Source organism: Salvelinus fontinalis, unplaced genomic scaffold (assembly GCF_029448725.1).
Source record: "Salvelinus fontinalis isolate EN_2023a unplaced genomic scaffold, ASM2944872v1 scaffold_0010, whole genome shotgun sequence".
NCBI lineage: Eukaryota > Metazoa > Chordata > Actinopteri > Salmoniformes > Salmonidae > Salvelinus > Salvelinus fontinalis.
Genome location: NW_026600219.1, coordinates 98,991 through 119,998, shown reverse-complemented (window position 1 = coordinate 119,998; position 21,008 = coordinate 98,991). Strand labels below are relative to the sequence as shown.

Genomic DNA, 21,008 nt, shown 5'->3' with positions numbered 1-21,008 from the left:
AATATATAGGAACAGGAGACAGACAGACCTGTAGGTAGAGAGAGGTGAATATGTAGGAACAGGAGACAGACCGACCTGTAGGTAGAGAGAGGTGAATATGTAGGAACAGGAGACAGACCTGTAGGTAGAGAGAGGTGAATATGTAAGAACAGGAGACAGACCTGTAGGTAGAGAGAGGTGAATATGTAGGAACAGGAGACAGACCTGTAGATAGAGAGAGGTGAATATGTAGGAACAGGAGACAGACAGACCTGTAGGTAGAGAGAGGTGAATATATAGGAACAGGAGACAGACAGACCTGTAGGTAGAGAGAGGTGAATATGTAGGAACAGGAGACAGACCTGTAGGTAGAGAGAGGTGAATATGTAGGAACAGGAGACAGACCTGTAGGTAGAGAGAGGTGAATATGTAGGAACAGGAGACAGACCTGTAGGTAGAGAGAGGTGAATATGTAGGAACAGGAGACAGACCGACCTGTAGGTAGAGAGAGGTGAATATGTAGGAACAGGAGACATACAGACCTGTAGGTAGAGAGAGGTGAATATGTAGGAACAGGAGACAGACCTGTAGGTAGAGAGAGGTGAATATGTAGGAACAGGAGACATACAGACCTGTAGATAGAGAGGTGAATATGTAGGAACAGGAGACAGACAGACCTGTAGGTAGAGAGAGGTGAGACACGTTGGTACGTACCAGTCTAGGCAGTGCCATACCAGTGACAGAACAGACCAGTTTGACAGTCTGACCGTAGTGGATGTATCCATCCCTCACTGCAAACTCCTCCCCTTCTGGCTCTTCCTCCTCCACTACAGGGGAGAGTCATATTAGTTATTACTGTAGGAAACACATTTAATAACTGAGTTACCATATGATGCTTCAGAGAGTTATTACTGTAGGAAACACATTTAATAACTGAGTTACCATATGATGCATCAGAGAGTTATTACTGTAGGAAACACATTTAATAACTGAGTTACCATATGATGCTTCAGAGAGTTATTACTGTAGGAAATACATTTAATAACTGAGTTACCATATGATGCTTCAGAGAGTTATTACTGTAGGAAACACATTTAATAACTGAGTTACCATATGATGCTTCAGAGAGTTATTACTGTAGGAAACACATTTAATAACTGAGTTACCATATGATGCTTCAGAGAGTTATTACTGTAGGAAACACATTTAATAACTGAGTTACCATATGATGCTTCAGAGAGTTATTAGTGTAGGAAACACATTTAATAACTGAGTTACCATATGATGCTTCAGAGAGTTATTACTGTAGGAAACACATTTAATAACTGAGTTACCATATGATGCTTCAGAGAGTTATTACTGTAGGAAACACATTTAATAACTGAGTTACCATATGATGCTTCAGAGAGTTAGTTATTACTGTAGGAAATATTCACTGCTCAAAAAAATAAAGGGAACACTTAAACAACACAATGTAACTCCAAGTCAATCACACTTCTGTGAAATCAAACTGTCCACTTAGGAAGCAACACCGATTGACAATAAATATCACATGCTGTTGTGCAAATGGAATAGACAAAAAGTGGAAATTATAGGCAATTAGCATGACACCCCCCAAAACAGGAGTGATTCTGCAGGTGGGGACCACAGACCACTTCTCAGTTCCTATGCTTCCTGGCTGATGTTTTGGTCACTTTTGAATGCTGGCGGTGCTCTCACTCGTGGTAGCATGAGATGGAGTCTACAACCCACACAAGTGGCTCAGGTAGTGCAGTTCATCCAGGATGGCACATCAATGCGAACTGTGGCAAAAAGGTTTGCTGTGTCTGTCAGCGTAGTGTCCAGAGCATGCAGGCGCTACCAGGAGATAGGCCAGTACATCAGGAGACGTGAAAGAGGCCGTAGGAGGGCAACAACCCAGCAGCAGGACCGGTACCTCCGCCTTAGTGCAAGGAGGTGCACTGCCAGAGCCCTGCAAAATGACCTCCAGCAGGCCACAAATGTGCATGTGTCTGCTCAAACGGTCAGAAACAGACTCCATGAGGGTGGTATGAGGGCCCGACGTCCACAGGTGAGGGTTGTGCTTACAGCCCAACACCGTGCAGGACGTTTAGCATTTGCCAGAGAACACCAAGATTGGCAAATTCGCCACTGGCGCCCTGTGCTCTTCACAGATGAAAGCAGGTTCACACTGAGCACATGAGCACATGTGACAGAGTATTTAGACGCCGTGGAGAACGTTCTGCTGCCTGCAACATCCTCCAGCATGACCGGTTTGGCGATGGGTCAGTCATGGTGTGGGGTGGCATTTCTTTGTGGGGCCGCACAGCCCTCCATGTGCTCGCCAAAGGTAGCCTGACTGCCATTAGGTACCGAGATGAGATCCTCAGACCCCTTGTGAGACCATATGCTGACACATGCACATTTGTGGCCTGCTGGAGGTCATTTTGCAGGGCTCTGGCAGTGCACCTCCTTGCACTAAGGCGGAGGTACCGGTCCTGCTGCTGGGTTGTTGCCCTCCTACGGCCTCTTTCACGTCTCCTGATGTACTGGCCTATCTCCTGGTAGCGCCTGCATGCTCTGGACACTACGCTGACAGACACAGCAAACCTTTTTGCCACAGTTCGCATTGATGTGCCATCCTGGATGAACTGCACTACCTGAGCCACTTGTGTGGGTTGTAGACTCCATCTCATGTTACCACTAGAATGAAAGCACCGCCAGCATTCAAAAGTGACCAAAACATCAGCCAGGAAGCATAGGAACTGAGAAGTGGTCTGTGGTCACCACCTGCAGAATCACTCCTGTTTTGGGGGTGTCTTGCTAATTGCCTATAATTTCCACTTTTTGTCTATTCCATTTGCACAACAGCATGTGAAATTTATTGTCAATCGGTATTGCTTCCTAAGTGTACAGTTTGATTTCACAGAAGTGTGATTGACTTGGAGTTACATTGTGTTGTTTAAGTGTTCCCTTTATTTTTTTAGCAGTGTATTTAACTTCACTAGGGTAGGGGGCAGCATTTGGAATTTTGGATGAAAACCGTGTCCAAATTAAACTGCCTGCTACTCATGCCAAGAAGATAGGATATGCATATAATTAGTAGATTTGGATAGAAAACACTCTAAAGTTTCCAAAACATTTAAAATAATGTCTGAGTATAACAGAACTGATATGGCAGGCAAAAACCCGAGGAAAATCCAACCAGGAAGTACTATTATTTTGAAAGGCTGTTTTTCCATTGTAAGCCTATCCACCATACAAAGACTTAGGAACCAGTTCACGAGCTCTGTGGCTTCCTCAACACGTGACCAGTCTTTAGGCATTGTTTCAGGCTTTTACTCTGAAAAATGAGGGAGATATAGCACACTTTCAATCAGTGGTCAGTGGAAATGTCCATTCATCAGCCATGCGCCTGATCGGGAATGCCTTTCTTGTTTCTCCTTTCCTATTGACGAAGCTTTTGTCCGGTTGAAATATTATAAATTATTTATGACAAACACAACCGGAGGATTGATTTTAAACATCGTTTGGCATGTTTCTACTAACTTCTATTGTACTTTCTTTTGACTTTGTCGTCTGGTATTAGTGCACATGCCTTCCGATTACTGGATAAAACGCACTTATTAAAAAGGAGGTTTTTGGTCATAAAGAGGGACATTATCGAACAACACACACATTTATTGTCTAACATGGAGACCTGGGAGTGCCACCAGATGAAGATCATCAAAGGTTAGTGATTCATTTTAATGCTATTTCTGACTTTTTTGACACCTCTTGTTTGGAAAGTGGCTGTATGGGTTTCTGTGGCTAGGAGCTGACCTAACATAATCGCAAAGGGTGCTTTCGCCATAAAGCATTTTTGAAATCTGACTCAGCGATGGCATTAAGGAGAAGTTTATCTATAATTCCATGCTTAACACTTGTATCGTTTATCAATGTTTATGATGAGTATTTCTGTAATTTGATGTGGCTCTCTGCACTTTCACCGGATGTTTGTTTGAGAGAATGCATTTCTGACCATAATGCGCCAATGTAAACTGAGATTTTTGGATATAAATATGAACTTTATCGAACAAAACATACATGTATTGTGTAACATGGAGTCCTATGAGTGCCATCTCATGAAGATTATCAAAGCTTAGTGATTCATTTTATCTCTATTTCTGCTTTTTGTGACTCCTCTTTGGCTGGAAAAATGGCTGTGTTTTTCTGTGACTAGGTACTGACCTAACAATCGTTTGGTGTGCTTTCGCAGTAAAGCCCATTTGAAATCGGACACTGTGGTTGGATTTACAAGAAGTTTATCTTTAAAATGGTGAAAAATACTTGTATGTTTGAGGAACTTTAATTATGGGATTTCTGTTGTTTTGAATTTGGCGCCCTGCAATTTCACTGGCTGTTGTCGAGGTGGGACGCTAGCTTCCCACTTGTACCAGAGAGGTTTTAATAACTGATAGTTACCATATGATGCATCAGAGAGATAAACAACATGATAAACAGATAAACAACATGATTGGCTGAAACAGAGGACGAAAGTGAAGATATTAAGGAAACAGTGAACGGAAGAGGGGGACCGGGCTGAACGGAAGAGGGGGACCGGGCCGAACGGAAGAGGGGGACCGGGCCGAACGGAAGAGGGGGACCGGGCTGAACGGAAGAGGGGGACCGGGCTGAACGGAAGAGGGGGACCGGGCTGAACGGAAGAGGGGGACCGGGCTGAACGGAAGAGGGGGACCGGGCTGAACGGAAGAGCGGGACCGGGCTGAACGGAAGAGGGGGACCGGGCTGAACGGAAGAGGGGGACCGGGCTGAACGGAAGAGGGGGACCGGGCTGAACGGAAGAGGGGGACCGGGCTGAACGGAAGAGGGGGACCGGGCTGAACGGAAGAGGGGGACCGGGCTGAACGGAAGAGGGGGACCGGGCTGAACGGAAGAGGGGGACCGGGCTGAACGGAAGAGGGGGACCGGGCTGAACGGAAGAGGGGGACCGGGCTGAACGGAAGAGGGGGACCGGGCTGAACGGAAGAGGGGGACCGGGCTGAACGGAAGAGGGGGACCGGGCTGAACGGAAGAGGGGGACCGGGCTGAACGGAAGAGGGGGACCGGGCTGAACGGAAGAGGGGGACCGGGCTGAACGGAAGAGGGGGACCGGGCTGAACGGAAGAGGGGGACCGGGCTGAACGGAAGAGGGGGACCGGGCTGAACGGAAGAGGGGGACCGGGCTGAACGGAAGAGGGGGCCCGGGCTGAACGGAAGAGGGGGACCGGGCTGAACGGAAGAGGGGGACCGGGCTGAACGGAAGAGGGGGACCGGGCTGAACGGAAGAGGGGGACCGGGCTGAACGGAAGAGGGGGACCGGGCTGAACGGAAGAGGGGGACCGGGCTGAACGGAAGAGGGGGACCGGGCTGAACGGAAGAGGGGGACCGGGCTGAACGGAAGAGGGGGACCGGGCTGAACGGAAGAGGGGGACCGGGCTGAACGGAAGAGGGGGACCGGGCTGAACGGAAGAGGGGGACCGGGCTGAACGGAAGAGGGGGACCGGGCTGAACGGAAGAGGGGGACCGGGCTGAACGGAAGAGGGGGACCGGGCTGAACGGAAGAGGGGGACCGGGCTGAACGGAAGAGGGGGACCGGGCTGAACGGAAGAGGGGGACCGGGCTGAACGGAAGAGGGGGACCGGGCTGAACGGAAGAGGGGGACCGGGCTGAACGGAAGAGGGGGACCGGGCTGAACGGAAGAGGGGGACCGGGCTGAACGGAAGAGGGGGACCGGGCTGAACGGAAGAGGGGGACCGGGCTGAACGGAAGAGGGGGACCGGGCTGAACGGAAGAGAGGAATCACAGAAGACAGATGAAGGAGGAGAGGTAACTTACAGAGGTGTATGTAGAAGGCTCCCCACTGTTGTGAACTGGCATGGAAGTTCCCTCCCTCCACGTGTAGATAACGGGTACTGACGGTCTGAGAACGCAACCGGTTAAACAACGCAACCTTGGTCCCTGACGCTATACACACTAGAGAGACAGAGACAAAGAGAGTAGGGAGAGATGGAAAGAGAGAGTAGGGAGAGATGGAAAGAGAGAGTAGGGAGAGATGGAAAGAGAGAGTAGGGAGAGATGGAAAGAGAGAGTAGGGAGTGAGGAGAGAGAGAGTAGGGAGTGAGGAGAGAGAGAGTAGGGAGTGAGGAGAGAGAGAGTAGGGAGTGAGGAGAGAGAGAGTAGGGAGTGAGGAGAGAGAGAGTAGGGAGTGAGGAGAGAGAGAGTAGGGAGTGAGGAGAGAGAGAGTAGGGAGTGAGGAGAGAGAGAGTAGGGAGTGAGGAGAGAGAGAGTAGGGAGTGAGGAGAGAGAGAGTAGGGAGTGAGGAGAGAGAGAGTAGGGAGTGAGGAGAGAGAGTAGGGAGTGAGGTGAGAGAGTAGGGAGAGAGGGAGAGAGTAGGGAGTGAGGGAGAGAGGAGGGAGTGAGGGAGAGAGGAGGGAGTGAGGGAGAGAGTGGGGAGTGAGAAAGTTAGATCAGCATTCATTAAGAGATAATGAATGAGACCACACTTTCAAGTTGATCATTGTCAAATAAAAACAGCAGTTACGACACAGCTCGTAAAAAAAGACCTTTGTCCCGAAACCACCCAGGAAAACCGTACCATTGCACATCAAGCTTGTGTGTGTGTGTGTGTGTGTGTGTGTGTGTGTGTGTTATGAAAACTCAGTCAGTTCTATGTAACCGTAAATCCGCTCGAAATGTGGTGAGAGCATCCTGTGTGCGTGCGTGTGCGTGTGTGGTGTGTGTGAGACAGACATGGGTCCAAATACTATGTAAAACATCTTAATTCTGTTCACCTACACTTAAAGCATTCAGATATATCTTATTTCAAAAGAAAAGTAGTTGAATATTTTAAAATATATATATTTTTTAAACACAGGTATTTGAAAATCCTCTCAAATACAATTTTGTATACTGTTTGGTCTTCTACAAATAACCATTCAAATACAAGTACTTGTTTTGGGCTGTGGATTACAAAATATAAAAATAAAAAAAACAGAAAAAACATTTTAAATATCAAATACTCTATTAAACATGTATTATCCATTACTGTGGAAATGTGTGTGTGAAAATGTGTGTGTGTGTGGAAATGTGTGTGTGTGTGTGTGTGTGGAAATGTGTGTGTGTGTGTGGAAATGTGTGTGTGTGTGTGTGTGGAAATGTGTGTGTGTGTGTGTGTGTGTGTAAATGTGTGTGGAAATGTGTGTGTAAATGTGTGTGTGATCCTAGTCATGTGTGTTCCTCTCCATACTCACGGTCAGCGTTCTTCAGAGACTGTTTCTTCTTGGAAGGTTTAGAGATAACTTTGATCCTCTTACTAAGGAAGACGCCGATGTCTGTACTGTTACCATAGAACATCTTGACTGACAGCATGAAGTGTTTCCTCTTGTCACTGTCACTGATGTATAGAGTCTTAGCTGTGCAGAAGTCCTGGGGGGGAGGGAGAAGAGGGAGAGAGAGAGGAGGGAGAGATGGAGGGAGAGAGAGAGGAGGGAGAGACGAGGGAGAGACAGAAGGAGGGGGGGGGGGAATTAGAAAGGGGGAGAGAGAAAAAGAGCGAGAGGGGGGAGAGAAGGAGGTCATTTGAGTGTGTATACACAGGATATTCAGTCATGCAGAAGTTCTGTGGGGAAAGGCCGAGGGGTGTGTGTTTCTGCCTGTGTATTTCTGCCTGTGTATTTCTGCCTGTGTGTGTGTGTGTGTGTGTGTGTGTGTGTGTGTGGACAAACGGTTTTACCCTTGCAGACATTCTGGGGAGAGAAAATGAGGTTGTGTGGGTTTCAGTCAGTGTGTCTGTGTGACTGAGTGTGTTTGTGTGTGTGTGTGTGTGTGTGTGTGTGTGTGTGTGTGTGTAGACAAACGGTTTTACCCTTGCAGACATTCTGGGGAGAGAAAATGAGGATGTGTGGGTTTCAGTCTGTGTGACTGAGTGTGACTGAGTGTGACTGTGTGTGACTGTGTGTGACTGTGTGTGACTGTGTGTGACTGAGTGTGACTGAGTGTGACTGAGTGTGACTGAGTGTGACTGAGTGTGACTGAGTGTGACTGAGTGTGACTGTGTGTGACTGTGTGTGACTGTGTGTGACTGTGTGTGACTGTGTGTGACTGTGTGTGACTGTGTGTGACTGTGTGTGTGTTGTCCCTTACCTTCCCCTCTATGTTGAGCTGCTGCATCTCCTGGTCACTGTTTCCTATCCCTATAAAGGCACAGGGCTGAGCCTCCTGCTCTGAACAACCTTCTCTCTCCATCTCCTCGCTCTTCTTCTTCCAGCCACAGCCCATCAGATAGATACAGGGAGGGGGGCAGAAGAACCTGCAGGACAGATAGCTATGGTTAGTACAGTCAATCAGGTAGACACACACACTATCAACTACAGAGGAGACACCATGAATACAGACACTATCAACTACAGAGGAGACACCATGAATACAGACACTATCAACTACAGAGGAGACACCATGAATACAGACACTATCAACTACAGAGGAGACACCATGAATACAGACACACACTATCAACTACAGACACACCATGAATACAGACACACTATCAACTACAGAGACACCATGAATACAGACACACTATCAACTACAGAGGAGACACCATGAATACAGACACTATCAACTACAGAGACACCATGAATACAGACACACTATCAACTACAGAGGAGACACCATGAATACAGACACACTATCAACTACAGAGGAGACACCATGAATACAGACACACTATCAACTACAGAGGAGACACCATGAATACAGACACTATCAACTACAGAGGAGACACCATGAATACAGACACTATCAACTAAAGAGACACCATGAATACAGACACTATCAACTACAGAGGAGACACCATGAATACAGACACTATCAACTAAAGAGGAGACACCATGAATACAGACACTATCAACTACAGAGGAGACACCATGAATACAGACACTATCAACTACAGAGGAGACACCATGAATACACACACTATCAACTACAGAGGAGACACCATGAATACACACACTATCAACTACAGAGGAGACACCATGAATACACACACTATCAACTACAGAGGAGACACCATGAATACACACACTATCAACTACAGAGGAGACACCATGAATACAGACACTATCAACTACAGAGGAGACACCATGAATACAGACACTATCAACTACAGAGGAGACACCATGAATACACACACTATCAACTACAGAGGAGACACCATGAATACACACACTATCAACTACAGAGGAGACACCATGAATACAGACACTATCAACTACAGAGGAGACACCATGAATACAGACACTATCAACTACAGAGGAGACACCATGAATACAGACACTATCAACTACAGAGGAGACACCATGAATACACACACTATCAACTACAGAGGAGACACCATGAATACACACACTATCAACTACAGAGGAGACACCATGAATACAGACACTATCAACTACAGAGGAGACACCATGAATACACACACTATCAACTACAGAGGAGACACCATGAATACACACACACACTATCAACTACAGAGGAGACACCATGAATACAGACACTATCAACTACAGAGGAGACACCATGAATACACACACTATCAACTACAGAGGAGACACCATGAATACACACACTATCAACTACAGAGGAGACACCATGAATACAGACACTATCAACTACAGAGGAGACACCATGAATACAGACACTATCAACTACAGAGGAGACACCATGAATACACACACTATCAACTACAGAGACACCATGAATACACACACACTATCAACTACAGAGGAGACACCATGAATACAGACACTATCAACTACAGAGGAGACACCATGAATACAGACACTATCAACTACAGAGGAGACACCATGAATACAGACACACTATCAACTACAGAGGAGACACCATGAATACAGACACTATCAACTACAGAGGAGACACCATGAATACAGACACTATCAACTACAGAGACACCATGAATACAGACACTATCAACTACAGAGGAGACACCATGAATACAGACACTATCAACTACAGAGGAGACACCATGAATACACACACTATCAACTACAGAGACACCATGAATACAGACACTATCAACTACAGAGACGACACCATGAATACAGACACTATCAACTACAGAGACGACACCATGAATACAGACACTATAAACTACAGAGACGACACCATGAATACAGACACTATCAACTACAGAGGAGACACCATGAATACAGACACACACTATCAACTACAGAGGAGACACCATGAATACAGACACTATCAACTACAGAGACACCATGAATACAGACACTATCAACTACAGAGGAGACACCATGAATACAGACACACTATCAACTACAAAGACACCATGAATACACACACTATCAACTACAGAGGAGACACCATGAATACAGACACTATCAACTACAGAGGAGACACCATGAATACAGACACTATCAACTACAGAGGAGACACCATGAATACACACACTATCAACTACAGAGACACCATGAATACACACACACTATCAACTACAGAGGAGACACCATGAATACAGACACTATCAACTACAGAGGAGACACCATGAATACAGACACTATCAACTACAGAGGAGACACCATGAATACAGACACTATCAACTACAGAGGAGACACCATGAATACAGACACACTATCAACTACAGAGGAGACACCATGAATACAGACACTATCAACTACAGAGGAGACACCATGAATACAGACACTATCAACTACAGAGACACCATGAATACAGACACTATCAACTACAGAGGAGACACCATGAATACAGACACTATCAACTACAGAGGAGACACCATGAATACACACACTATCAACTACAGAGACACCATGAATACAGACACTATCAACTACAGAGACGACACCATGAATACAGACACTATCAACTACAGAGACGACACCATGAATACAGACACTATAAACTACAGAGACGACACCATGAATACAGACACTATCAACTACAGAGGAGACACCATGAATACAGACACACACTATCAACTACAGAGGAGACACCATGAATACAGACACTATCAACTACAGAGACACCATGAATACAGACACTATCAACTACAGAGGAGACACCATGAATACAGACACACTATCAACTACAAAGACACCATGAATACAGACACACTATCAACTACAGAGGAGAAACCATGAATACAGACACTATCAACTACAGAGACACCATGAATACAGACACTATCAACTACAGAGACACCATGAATACACACACTATCAACTACAGAGACACCATGAATACAGACACACTATCAACTACAGAGGAGAAACCATGAATACAGACACTATCAACTACAGAGACACCATGAATACAGACACTATCAACTACAGAGACACCATGAATACAGACACTATCAACTACAGAGACACCATGAATACAGACACACTATCAACTACAGAGGAGACACCATGAATACAGACACACTATCAACTACAGAGGAGACACCATGAATACAGACACTATCAACTACAGAGACACCATGAATACAGACACTATCAACTACAGAGGAGACACCATGAATACAGACACACACTATCAACTACAGAGACACCATGAATACAGACACTATCAACTACAGAGGAGACACCATGAATACACACACACTATCAACTACAGAGGAGACACCATGAATACAGACACTATTAACTACAGAGACACCATGAATACAGACACTATTAACTACAGAGACACCATGAATACAGACACTATCAACTACAGAGGAGACACCATGAATACAGACACTATCAACTACAGAGGAGACACCATGAATACAGACACTATCAACTACAGAGGAGACACCATGAATACAGACACTATCAACTACAGAGGAGACACCATGAATACAGACACTATCAACTACAGAGGAGTCACCATGAATACACACACTATCAACTACAGAGGAGACACCATGAATACAGACACTATCAACTACAGAGGAGACACCATGAATACAGACACTATCAACTACAGAGGAGACACCATGAATACAGACACTATCAACTACAGAGGAGACACCATGAATACAGACACTATCAACTACAGGAGACACCATGAACACACACACTATCAACTACAGAGGAGACACCATGAATACAGACACTATCAACTACAGAGGAGACACCATGAATACAGACACTATCAACTACAGAGGAGACACCATGAATACAGACACTATCAACTACAGAGGAGACACCATGAATACAGACACTATCAACTACAGAGGAGACACCATGAATACAGACACTATCAACTACAGAGGAGACACCATGAATACAGACACTATCAACTACAGAGGAGACACCATGAATACAGACACTATCAACTACAGAGGAGTCACCATGAATACACACACTATCAACTACAGAGGAGACACCATGAATACACACACTATCAACTACAGAGGAGACACCATGAATACACACACTATCAACTACAGAGACACCATGAATACACACTATCAACTACAGAGGAGACACCATGAATACACACATTATCAACTACAGAGACACCATGAATACAGACACACACTATCAACTACAGAGACACCATGAATACACACACTATCAACTACAGAGGAGACACCATGAATAAACACACTATCAACTACAGAGGAGACACCATGAATACACACACACACTATCAACTACAGAGGAGACACCATGAATACAGACACACAATCAACTACAGAGGAGGCACCATGAATACACACACACTATCAACTACAGAGGAGACACCATGAATACAGACACTATCAACTACAGAGGAGACACCATGAATAGAGACACTATCAACTACAGAGGAGACACCATGAATACAGACACTATCAACTACAGAGGAGACACCATGAATACAGACACTATCAACTACAGAGGAGACACCATGAATACAGACACTATCAACTACAGAGGAGACACCATGAATACACACACTATCAACTACAGAGGAGACACCATGAATACAGACACACTATCAACTACAGAGGAGACACCATGAATACAGACACACTATCAACTACAGAGGAGACACCATAAATACAGACACACTATCAACTACAGAGGAGACACCATGAATACAGACACACTATCAACTACAGAGGAGACACCATGAATACAGACACTATCAACTACAGAGGAGACACCATGAATACAGACACACTATCAACTACAGAGGAGACACCATGAATACACACACACTATCAACTACAGAGACACCATGAATACAGACACTATCAACTACAGAGACACCATGAATACAGACACTATCAACTACAGAGACACCATGAATACAGACACTATCAACTACAGAGACACCATGAATACAGACACTATCAACTACAGAGACACCATGAATACACACACTATCAACTACAGGAGACACCATGAATACACACACACACTATCAACTACAGAGACACCATGAATACAGACACTATCAACTACAGAGACACCATGAATACAGACACTATCAACTACAGAGACACCATGAATACAGACACTATCAACTACAGAGACACCATGAATACACACACTATCAACTACAGGAGACACCATGAATACAGACACTATCAAGTACAGAGGAGACACCATGAATACAGACACTATCAACTACAGAGACACCATGAATACAGACACTATCAACTACAGAGACACCATGAATACAGACACTATCAACTACAGAGAAACCATGAATACAGACACACTATCAACTACAGAGGAGACACCATGAATACAGACACTATCAACTACAGAGGAGACACCATGAATACAGACACTATCAACTACAGAGGAGTCACCATGAATACACACACTATCAACTACAGAGGAGACACCATGAATACACACACTATCAACTACAGAGGAGACACCATGAATACAGACACTATCAACTACAGAGACACCATGAATACAGACACTATCAACTACAGAGACACCATGAATACAGACACTATCAACTACAGAGAAACCATGAATACAGACACACTATCAACTACAGAGGAGACACCATGAATACAGACACTATCAACTACAGAGGAGACACCATGAATACAGACACTATCAACTACAGAGGAGTCACCATGAATACACACACTATCAACTACAGAGACACCATGAATACACACACTATCAACTACAGAGGAGACACCATGAACACACACACTATCAACTACAGAGGAGACACCATGAATACAGACACTATCAACTACAGAGGAGACACCATGAATACACACACTATCAACTACAGAGGAGACACCATGAATACAGACACACACTATCAACTACAGAGGAGACACCATGAATACAGACACTATCAACTACAGAGGACACACCATGAATACAGACACTATCAACTACAGAGACGACACCATGAATACAGACACTATCAACTACAGAGGAGACACCATGAATACAGACACACACTATCAACTACAGAGGAGACACCATGAATACAGACACTATCAACTACAGAGGAGACACCATGAATACAGACACACACTATCAACTACAGACACACCATGAATACAGACACTATCAACTACAGAGACACCATGAATACAGACACACTATCAACTACAGAGGAGACACCATGAATACAGACACTATCAACTACAGAGACACCATGAATACAGACACTATCAACTACAGAGGAGACACCATGAATACAGACACTATCAACTAAAGAGGAGACACCATGAATACAGACACACTATCAACTACAGAGGAGACACCATGAATACAGACACTATCAACTACAGAGGAGACACCATGAATACAGACACTATCAACTAAAGAGACACCATGAATACAGACACTATCAACTACAGAGGAGACACCATGAATACAGACACTATCAACTAAAGAGGAGACACCATGAATACAGACACTATCAACTACAGAGGAGACACCATGAATACAGACACTATCAACTACAGAGGAGACACCATGAATACACACACTATCAACTACAGAGGAGACACCATGAATACACACACTATCAACTACAGAGGAGACACCATGAATACACACACTATCAACTACAGAGGAGACACCATGAATACACACACTATCAACTACAGAGGAGACACCATGAATACAGACACTATCAACTACAGAGGAGACACCATGAATACAGACACTATCAACTACAGAGGAGACACCATGAATACACACACTATCAACTACAGAGGAGACACCATGAATACACACACTATCAACTACAGAGGAGACACCATGAATACAGACACTATCAACTACAGAGGAGACACCATGAATACAGACACTATCAACTACAGAGGAGACACCATGAATACAGACACTATCAACTACAGAGGAGACACCATGAATACACACACTATCAACTACAGAGGAGACACCATGAATACACACACTATCAACTACAGAGGAGACACCATGAATACAGACACTATCAACTACAGAGGAGACACCATGAATACACACACTATCAACTACAGAGGAGACACCATGAATACACACACACACTATCAACTACAGAGGAGACACCATGAATACAGACACTATCAACTACAGAGGAGACACCATGAATACACACACTATCAACTACAGAGGAGACACCATGAATACACACACTATCAACTACAGAGGAGACACCATGAATACAGACACTATCAACTACAGAGGAGACACCATGAATACAGACACTATCAACTACAGAGGAGACACCATGAATACACACACTATCAACTACAGAGACACCATGAATACACACACACTATCAACTACAGAGGAGACACCATGAATACAGACACTATCAACTACAGAGGAGACACCATGAATACAGACACTATCAACTACAGAGGAGACACCATGAATACAGACACACTATCAACTACAGAGGAGACACCATGAATACAGACACTATCAACTACAGAGGAGACACCATGAATACAGACACTATCAACTACAGAGACACCATGAATACAGACACTATCAACTACAGAGGAGACACCATGAATACAGACACTATCAACTACAGAGGAGACACCATGAATACACACACTATCAACTACAGAGACACCATGAATACAGACACTATCAACTACAGAGACGACACCATGAATACAGACACTATCAACTACAGAGACGACACCATGAATACAGACACTATAAACTACAGAGACGACACCATGAATACAGACACTATCAACTACAGAGGAGACACCATGAATACAGACACACACTATCAACTACAGAGGAGACACCATGAATACAGACACTATCAACTACAGAGACACCATGAATACAGACACTATCAACTACAGAGGAGACACCATGAATACAGACACACTATCAACTACAAAGACACCATGAATACAGACACACTATCAACTACAGAGGAGAAACCATGAATACAGACACTATCAACTACAGAGACACCATGAATACAGACACTATCAACTACAGAGACACCATGAATACAGACACTATCAACTACAGAGACACCATGAATACACACACTATCAACTACAGAGACACCATGAATACAGACACACTATCAACTACAGAGGAGAAACCATGAATACAGACACTATCAACTACAGAGACACCATGAATACAGACACTATCAACTACAGAGACACCATGAATACAGACACTATCAACTACAGAGACACCATGAATACAGACACACTATCAACTACAGAGGAGACACCATGAATACAGACACACTATCAACTACAGAGGAGACACCATGAATACAGACACCATGAATACAGACACTATCAACTACAGAGGAGACACCATGAATACACACACACTATCAACTACAGAGACACCATGAATACAGACACTATCAACTACAGAGGAGACACCATGAATACAGACACTATTAACTACAGAGACACCATGAATACAGACACTATCAACTACAGAGGAGACACCATGAATACAGACACTATCAACTACAGAGGAGACACCATGAATACAGACACTATCAACTACAGAGGAGACACCATGAATACAGACACTATCAACTACAGAGGAGACACCATGAATACAGACACTATCAACTACAGAGGAGTCACCATGAATACACACACTATCAACTACAGAGGAGACACCATGAATACAGACACTATCAACTACAGAGGAGACACCATGAATACAGACACTATCAACTACAGAGGAGACACCATGAATACAGACACTATCAACTACAGAGGAGACACCATGAATACAGACACTATCAACTACAGGAGACACCATGAACACACACACTATCAACTACAGAGGAGACACCATGAATACAGACACTATCAACTACAGAGGAGACACCATGAATACAGACACTATCAACTACAGAGGAGACACCATGAATACAGACACTATCAACTACAGAGGAGACACCATGAATACAGACACTATCAACTACAGAGGAGACACCATGAATACAGACACTATCAACTACAGAGGAGACACCATGAATACAGACACTATCAACTACAGAGGAGTCACCATGAATACACACACTATCAACTACAGAGGAGACACCATGAATACACACACTATCAACTACAGAGGAGACACCATGAATACAGACACTATCAACTAAAGAGACACCATGAATACACACACTATCAACTACAGAGACACCATGAATACACACTATCAACTACAGAGGAGACACCATGAATACACACATTATCAACTACAGAGACACCATGAATACAGACACTATCAACTACAGAGGAGACACCATGAATACAGACACACACTATCAACTACAGAGACACCATGAATACACACACTATCAACTACAGAGGAGACACCATGAATAAACACACTATCAACTACAGAGGAGACACCATGAATACACACACACACTATCAACTACAGAGGAGACACCATGAATACAGACACACAATCAACTACAGAGGAGGCACCATGAATACACACACACTATCAACTACAGAGGAGACACCATGAATACAGACACTATCAACTACAGAGGAGACACCATGAATAGAGACACTATCAACTACAGAGGAGACACCATGAATACAGACACTATCAACTACAGAGGAGACACCATGAATACAGACACTATCAACTACAGAGGAGACACCATGAATACAGACACTATCAACTACAGAGGAGACACCATGAATACACACACTATCAACTACAGAGGAGACACCATGAATACAGACACACTATCAACTACAGAGGAGACACCATGAATACAGACACACTATCAACTACAGAGGAGACACCATAAATACAGACACACTATCAACTACAGAGGAGACACCATGAATACAGACACACTATCAACTACAGAGGAGACACCATGAATACAGACACTATCAACTACAGAGGAGACACCATGAATACACACACACTATCAACTACAGAGACACCATGAATACAGACACTATCAACTACAGAGACACCATGAATACAGACACTATCAACTACAGAGACACCATGAATACAGACACTATCAACTACAGAGACACCATGAATACAGACACTATCAACTACAGAGACACCATGAATACACACACTATCAACTACAGGAGACACCATGAATACACACACACACTATCAACTACAGAGACACCATGAATACAGACACTATCAACTACAGAGACACCATGAATACAGACACTATCAACTACAGAGACACCATGAATACAGACACTATCAACTACAGAGACACCATGAATACACACACTATCAACTACAGGAGACACCATGAATACAGACACTATCAAGTACAGAGGAGACACCATGAATACAGACACTATCAACTACAGAGACACCATGAATACAGACACTATCAACTACAGAGACACCATGAATACAGACACTATCAACTACAGAGACACCATGAATACAGACACACTATCAACTACAGAGGAGACACCATGAATACAGACACTATCAACTACAGAGGAGACACCATGAATACAGACACTATCAACTACAGAGGAGTCACCATGAATACACACACTATCAACTACAGAGACACCATGAATACACACACTATCAACTACAGAGGAGACACCATGAACACACACACTATCAACTACAGAGGAGACACCATGAATACAGACACTATCAACTACAGAGGAGACACCATGAATACACACACACTATCAACTACAGAGGAGACACCATGAATACAGACACACACTATCAACTACAGAGGAGACACCATGAATACAGACACTATCAACTACAGAGGAGACACCATGAATACAGACACTATCAACTACAGAGACACCATGAATACAGACACACTATCAACTACAGAGGAGACACCATGAATACACACACTATCAACTACAGAGGAGACACCATGAATACAGACACTATCAACTACAGAGGAGTCACCATGAATACAGACACTATCAACTACAGAGACACCATGAATACAGACACTATCAACTACAGAGACACCATGAATACAGACACTATCAACTACAGAGACACCATGAATACAGACACTATCAACTACAGAGGCACCATGAATACAGACACTATCAACTACAGAGGAGACACCATGAATACACACACACTATCAACTACAGAGGAGACACCATGAATACACACACTATCAACTACAGAGGAGACACCATGAATACAGACACTATCAACTAGAGAGGAGGCACCATGAATACAGACACTATCAACTAGAGGAGACACCATGAATACACACACTATCAACTACAGAGGAGACACCATGAATACACACACACTATCAACTACAGAGGAGACACCATGAATACAGACACTATCAACTACAGAGGAGGCACCATGAATACAGACACTATCAACTACAGAGGAGACACCATGAATACACACACTATCAACTACAGAGACACCATGAATACACACACTATCAACTACAGAGGACACACCATGAATACAGACACTATCAACTACAGAGGAGACACCATGAATACAGACACACTATCAACTACAGAGGAGACACCATGAATACACACACTATCAACTACAGAGGAGACACCATGAATACAGACACTATCAACTACAGAGGAGACACCATGAATACAGACACACTATCAACTACAGAGGAGACACCATGAATACAGACAATATCAACTACAGAGACACCATGAATACACACACTTTTAACTACAGAGGAGACACCATGAATAACGCTCTTTCTCTCACACCTCTTCTCATTGCCGTAAGACTTCTGTGCGACTTTAGCGTGTAGTATGAGTAAGGTCTGGTCTCCCCTCTCCTTCAGGTAGTTTCTCATAGCCTCTCTGTAGGGGGAAAAACACACAACGTTCAGACAACGTTTATTGAACAGAATCCAACAACAACGTTCTGTCCACAACATCCAATCATTATTCCATGTAAAAACCAGCGCCACAGAGGCACCGGACTACATAGAGGCGCCGGACTACATCGCTACATAGAGGCGCCGGGGTACAGCGCTACATAGAGGCGCCGGGGTACATCGATACATAGAGGCGCCGGGGTACAGCGCTACATAGAGGCACCGGGGTACAGCGATACATAGAGGCACCGGGGTACAGCGATACATAGAGGCACCGGGGTACAGCGCTACATAGAGGCGCCGGGGTACAGCGCTACATAGAGGCGCCGGGGTACAGCGCTGCATAGAGGCGCCGGACTACATCGATACATAGAGGCACCGGACTACATCGCTACATAGTGGCGCCGGGGTACAGCGCCACAGAGGCGCCGGGGTACAGCGCTACATAGAGGCGCAGGACTACATCGCTACATAGAGGCGCCGGGGTACAGCGCTACATAGAGGCGCCGGGGCACATCGATACATAGAGGCGCCGGGGTACAGCGCTACATAGAGGCGCCGGGGTACATCGCTACATAGAGGCGCCGGGGTACAGCGCTACATAGAGGCGCCGGGGTACAGCGCTACATAGAGGCGCCGGG

The 21,008-nt window shown here is 44.4% G+C and overlaps 1 protein-coding gene across 1 annotated transcript in view; it reads right to left on the bottom strand.

Moving 5' to 3' along the window:
* Window positions 1-21,008, bottom strand: part of LOC129842064 (recombining binding protein suppressor of hairless-like) — a 41,482-nt gene that overhangs the window by 18,733 nt on the left and 1,741 nt on the right. Inside the window, exons 3-7 of the mRNA XM_055910456.1 lie at window positions 20,255-20,350; window positions 8,164-8,329; window positions 7,272-7,446; window positions 5,857-5,994; window positions 694-806 (exon numbers count right to left, since the gene is read on the bottom strand). Coding sequence (XP_055766431.1) covers window positions 694-806; window positions 5,857-5,994; window positions 7,272-7,446; window positions 8,164-8,329; window positions 20,255-20,350 — 688 coding nt within the window. The remainder of the gene's footprint in view (window positions 1-693; window positions 807-5,856; window positions 5,995-7,271; window positions 7,447-8,163; window positions 8,330-20,254; window positions 20,351-21,008) is intronic.